The sequence below is a fragment of the Rhinoraja longicauda genome, chromosome 13 (genome assembly GCF_053455715.1).
Source record: "Rhinoraja longicauda isolate Sanriku21f chromosome 13, sRhiLon1.1, whole genome shotgun sequence".
Classification (NCBI taxonomy): Eukaryota; Metazoa; Chordata; class Chondrichthyes; order Rajiformes; family Arhynchobatidae; genus Rhinoraja; species Rhinoraja longicauda.
In genome coordinates this window covers 41,103,360-41,109,232 of record NC_135965.1, presented here as the reverse complement: position 1 = coordinate 41,109,232, position 5,873 = coordinate 41,103,360, and the positions used below count along the sequence as shown (strand labels likewise).

Below are 5,873 nucleotides of genomic sequence, written 5' to 3'. Positions count from 1 at the left end.
TTTTCCCCTTCCTCATGGTCCTACCCCTGCTCTCCCCCCCCCCCCCCCCCCCCAACATCTTCCCCTCACATTACACCATATTTGTCTACTTTATATACCCTCTGTTCACTCAGAGGGATGACCGTCAAAGCATTCGTGTCTGGGACCACATGGTTTGGTTTAGTTTAGAGATACAGTTTACATGGTGTTGCAGAAGCTTTTGTTTCCAGTGCACCCGCTCTTGCTCGCTTTAGAAACTGCTTGCAACTCCGGAACCAGCCGCCTCCACCCCCCAAGTCAATCGCCAACTAACCTGCGAGTCAATGATTTTCCTTTTGAAAAGATTGGAGGCGTTCCATGCTGTGGTTGAAGACACGTCCAGCTGCTTGGGACAAACACATCAGCCACCATCATCTATGTCCAGAGCTGCATCAAACCAGCAATAGGCCATTGATGTCCTGAACGACTATTGAATGAGAACTTGGCTGATTTGATTTTAGATTTAGAGATACAGCGCGGAAACAGGCCATTCGGCCCACCGGGTCTGCGCCCCGCTATCCTACATCCACTAGGGACAATTTTTACATTTTACCCAGCCAATTAACCTACAAACCTGTACGTCTTTGGAGTGTGGGAGGAAACCGAAGATCTCGGAGAAAACCCACGCAGGTCACGGGCGGGGAGAACGTACAAACTCCGTACAGACGGCGCCCGTAGTCAGGATCGAACCTGAGTCTCCGGCGCTGCATTCGCTGTAAGGCAGCAACTCTACCACTGCGCCTATGTTGTGACCTAGGTCCATGGCCTTCACCCCATATCATCCGATACCTTGGATTGTCAAATATTCTAACAGCCTAATCTTTAAAATGAATGTTCTTTGCCATAAACATCATGCGTGTGAAGCAAACTGAATCACTAAAATGGTTCATTCAACAGAAAGGGGTTTAAACGCGGTTCTGTGTGTGCACTTGAGAGAAACCGATGGCAAATTACACTTCTATTTGTTGGTGATTCTCGATTTTTACAACGTCAAATGTTTTGCCCAGGAGGAAACGTGGACTCGGTCATGCTTGATATATGAAGGAACTGCAGATGCTGGTTTATACCAAAGGTAGACACAAAATGCCAGAGTAACTCAGCGGGTCAGGCAGTATCTCGGGAGAAAGTGGATATGAAATGAGAATTGACCCTATCTGTTTTCTCTAGGGAGATGCTGCCTGACCCGCTGAGTTACTCCAGCACTCTCGCGTCCCATCCCAACCGAGCCTGTTGGTAACGCAGAAGAGAAGTCTCCCGTGAGGATTAGGAACTGAAGTTAAAAAAACACTGTGTGCAAAAGTTGCAAGAATTAATGCTGCTTTATTTTCTTAATGCCACTTTATTTTCTTCTCAGCTTATCACAGAAATCATAGATAGATAATAACGAGTTCATTTGGTTAATAAGAAACAAAATACGTTTATTAAATAAAAATCAACCCACACACGCGTTTCTACCAACGTTTAACCATGCACGATGGGGTAGTTTCAGCCAATGTCAACATCTCATGACTTTTAAAACTGTCTCATCATGAAAAGTAATTTTAACAACTAAAGAACGGCCTGTGACAACGACCATTGACAAGAGGTGTTGTATTTATGTTATTGTCCTTGGATCCTATCGTCAGAAATCGCCACTGAGTGTGTAGAGTTTTGTCATCAGCTGGCAATCTGTTGTGTTTCTGTGTTCACACACCGCCCTCTTGGTTAATACTGTTCAATGTTTGATTCCTTCGCCGCCCGGTCCTGTTGGTTTACCAATTCTTTTAGCTTGAGCACCATGGACGCCAACCCTTCCCCTTTCTGCTGCCTCGGTGGGGCGCGGTAAGCGTTGGCTTTGGTGTAGGTCGGGATGCTGTTGGCCACGGACAAGACCTCGGCGGCTTCCCGGGGGCTCAGGCCCCGCAGAAACTCCTGCACCGCGTCCTGGTAGCTGTCGGCCTCAGCTTGCTCATCCACCCTGGCCCTCAGCAGCTCGGGGTTCCGGGCCACAACCCTCTCCAGGTACCTGGCCAGTTGGTCCTCGTCCACCGCCGTGGCCCGGTTGCCCGTGTCTTGCTCGGTCCAGTCGTGGTTGCGATGCCCAAAGAGACTCTGGTAAGGCGCGGGCTGGCGGCCTTTCAACGGGTCGGCTTTTCGGAAGTAATCCGGCTTCTCGTACACCCTGTCGCCCGTCCCCAGGATGTTCAGGATGTCTTCGGTGGTGAGGTCGTCGCCTGCGTTGTGCTGGGCGAAGCGGCCCCTGCTGTGGGCATCTCGGAACCGTTGGCCGTCTCTGCGCCCCCCTGTCTCTGAGCTCTCCTGCTCTGAGTCTGAGTCTGAGTCTGTCCCGGCCGCTTGCTTCTTCTGCTCCACGTCCTTCAGCATTCTCAGGATGTCATCCGGCGGGATCTGAAACCTGCTGGACAGTTCGACCAGTTGGTCCAGGAGTCCCGGCTCAATGTCACCCTCCGTCCCCCGGGCCACCTTCTCGCCCTCCCCGTCCCTGTCTCCCCCCGCGTTGCCAGCTGCCCTCCCGGGCTGCCCTCCTTGCAGCCTCTTGTAATATTGCAACATCAGGTCCATGGCGGCGTCTGCCATCTCATCCTTGCCGTCCATCTCTCTGGGCGCCGCCTTCTCCCGCGAATCCAGATGATCCAAGTCAACCTCATGCAGAGACTTCTTGTCGTTGTAGCCCGCGACCTCGGGCTCCCTCTCCGCTTCCCCGTCCCCCCTATGGCGATGCCTGGTCTTCGTTTCTATGGAGTTCCAGTCTTCCCCGTCCGCCGCGTCCTCGTAGACAAAATCGTTGGCCCGGGAGACATCACCTTCCTCTCCTTTGCGAGAATGCTCTTGGTCCACCCTACCCTGCTCCTTGCGCGCCGGCGGGTAGGTCCCCAGTTCGCGGAAGGCAGACTCCAAGGTTGCGAGACTCTGTGGGGTATACTGCTCCTCCACGATCTCGTTGGTGCGTTTGTAAGGGTTGACGTTGTAGCCGTCCTCCAGGAAGGAGACGTGGTGTTTCCTCGACAGCTTATCTTTCATATCGTTCAAGGAGAACTCGTCGTCGTTGTAGTCCTGTCGGTCACCTCCAAAGTCCATCGCCTCGCCGTCTTGTTTGTAATACCTGGCTTCTGGTCGGTAAGCCCTGGTCTGGCTTTCTGCTTGCACCAACGCCTGCAGCAGTAAACGTTTAGCCCATTCAGCCCTGTCCTCGTCTGAAGAATCGCCGGCGCTGTCTGCATCTGCATTTACCCGGTCCATCCCCTCCAACTTTTTAAAGAGGGGCTCTTGAAAGGAGCGAGGGGCTCCCCTCGCGTCGTAGTCTGCCACCGACTGGTCTTCGTTATTTTGTCTTAAATTCTCAATCAACTCCAGGGCTTTGACCATGTTAGGGTCTGGATAGCTGTAGGCGTTTTCCTTAAAGGAACCCGGGTCGTATCTATACGGCGCCAAGGACGCGGCGCGTAGACTCTGGGCATTAAGCAGAAGGCTGAGCGTTAGCATGGTACCGACTGTCAAAGTCTTCAACATCGCCATCTTTATTGTTGCCCACAGCTGGCAAAACAAAAAACAAAAACAAAAACACAGAAACAATGACAAAATTAGACCTTTTAATCTGGAAAATCACAAGTATCTACCAAAACTCTATCACATCGGATCATTCTGATTTCATTCGTTAAATTTTCTAGGCAAAGGGTATGGATTTCGTCAATGTATTGTTCATTCGAAAGGGGTTTGTGGAGAAGAAATGACGAAAGCCCAACTGGAATTATTTTTATGTCTGAATTTCATTGAGTTTTTTATTTTTTCTACTCTTGCCAAGATTATTTCCATCAATCGCGCCGGCCTACAAGAGACCTTCCATTGTTTTCTATTGGACCTTTTCTTACATGGCATTGAGCATCTGCTTTGTGCCATTTCTATTTATTAAACGCCAAACCCATCCCACCATGTACCGGCTTCGTCTGCTTTGTGAAATGCAGCAGTCTGCGTTGCCAGGGAAACATGCAATTTATTTATTAATCGTCCCTGAAAAAAACAGTGGGTCTTTTTCTTAAATACCGAAAGATCGTAAGGTACGAACGGAAATTGCAAAAAATCGGATTGCGCGTTAAAAACACACCAATTCCAATCTAATATTCGCCCATATATTTTACTGCACTTCACTGGGTTTGCTGTGGAAATCGCACTTGGTCAAAGCTGTCGGTGTCCGTCGTCTAATTCGTAATCGGGAGGTCGGCAGGTAGAGCCTTAATGGGAAAAAAGCAACACAAAAAAAACAACACCCCAAAATTAGTTCAGTTTGGTCTGTAAATGCAGAAACGTTACAGATTTTGCCCTCCCTCCCCCACGAATCAGGGATCTAATAACATTTCGAGGGCGCAACAGGTTGTTTAAATAAGCGTTTAAATAAAAAGATCAGTAGTCTTTAACCAGATTAAATCCTCCACCAGTACACCGGGTTCCCCGAATTCAATGCAAAACTTGCCTGCGATTTAATATGAAGCCGGTTCGAGCGAGAACATATTTTTTTCCACCCCCACGTTTGTGAGAGTCTGCAGCAAGTTGGGTTGAGATTTTCAGGACCAGGACAGCTCCCGGTTTATAAAGCAGCCGCCGTAACAAACCACAACCACCTGACCGTGCGTCACCCCAACGCTGACGCCAGTGAAGCCTTATCACTGAATGCAATCGGAAATGGAGTGCACTGCAGCATCTGCCTAAGGAACCACTGGAAGGAGGGACCAGCACAAGTGTGTTATGTCTGTGGCTTGTCTACGCAATTACAAGCAACCACTGGAACAGCTGAAGAAAGGACGGAACTGCAGATGCTGGTTTAAACCGAAGATGGAAACACAAAACGCTGGAGTAATTCAGCGGGACAGGCAGCATCAGAGATTAAATCAGATCAGAGATGCTGCCTGCGCCGCTGAGTTACTCCAGCATATTGTGTCTGTCCTCCAACACTTTTGTTTTGCTCAAGAGGGAAAGATAGATCACCCTGTCCTGACGTTGAAAATCTCAACCCAACTTGCTGCAGACCCAACACTTACAAACAGGGGGGAAATATGTAGGAAGGAACTGCAGGTGTGGAACTCCGGTTTAAACCGAAGATAGGCACAAAAAGCTGGAGTAACTCAGCGGGCAGACAGCATCTCTGGAAAGAAGGAATGGGCGACGTTTCGGGTTGAGACGAATTGTCTTGACCCGAAACGTCACCCATTCCTTCTCTCCAGAGATGCTGCCTGTCCCATTGAGTTACTCCAGCTTTTTGTGTCTACCTTCGGGGGGGAAAGATGTTCTCGCTAGAACCGGCTTCATATTAAATCGCAGGCGAGTTTTGCATTGAATTCAGGGAACCCAGTGTACCTGGTGGAGGATTTAATCTGGTTAAAGACTGGTTGAGTGGTCTTGATGGGCCAAATGGCCCAATTCTGCTTCTAGGACGTATGAACATATGATGATTCCAGCATCTGCAGTCCTTTCAGAAATTCCTGAAGCACCATTAGTTTCTCACAAAGCTGAACAGATCCATTTGCGGTTTCATCTGTCCAATGACCAGAAATAGTATTAATGGAAGTTAATGTGCTTACCACGGCAAATGAAAACAAAAACACACCAGACTGGTGAAATATTAATTTATTTAAAGCCAAACACAAAGTGCTCAGTAACTCAGAGGGTCAGGCTGCATCTGAGAAGGGAATTGATAGGCGACATTTCAAGTGGGGCCCCATCATTCCATCCCCTGATTCTGCCTGCCCCGTTGATGTCCTCCAACATTTTGTGCTTTGCTCAAGATTCCAGCATCTGCAGTTCCTTGTGTACCAATTTTATTTGTGCAGTCCACCTTTTTGTTACCATAGTTGGCTTTTCAC

At 49.0% G+C, this 5,873-nt stretch overlaps 1 protein-coding gene across 4 annotated transcripts; it reads right to left on the bottom strand.

Annotated features, from left to right (window-relative positions):
* Window positions 1-1,318: 1,318 nt before the first annotated feature.
* On the bottom strand, window positions 1,319-4,680 carry scg2a (secretogranin II a). 4 transcript variants are annotated; one of them, XM_078410837.1, is made up of 3 exons: window positions 4,487-4,680; window positions 4,165-4,247; window positions 1,319-3,552 (listed from the first exon to the last, which is right to left on the bottom strand). In XM_078410837.1, the coding sequence occupies exon 3, from the start codon at window positions 3,532-3,534 to the stop codon at window positions 1,723-1,725; it is 1,812 nt and encodes a 603-aa protein (XP_078266963.1). In that variant the 5' UTR covers window positions 3,535-3,552; window positions 4,165-4,247; window positions 4,487-4,680; the 3' UTR covers window positions 1,319-1,722. The 4 variants fall into 4 exon arrangements, with proteins under 4 accessions (XP_078266963.1, XP_078266964.1, XP_078266961.1 ...); XM_078410838.1 differs by having other exon boundaries at window positions 4,165-4,214; XM_078410835.1 differs by having other exon boundaries at window positions 4,121-4,247; window positions 4,487-4,679.
* Window positions 4,681-5,873: the final 1,193 nt, after the last annotated feature.

Coding starts and splice junctions, on each gene's coding strand:
- scg2a (XM_078410837.1), bottom strand. CDS start 3,534: ATGGCGATGTTGAAGACTTTGACAGTCGGTACCATGCTAACGCTCAGC.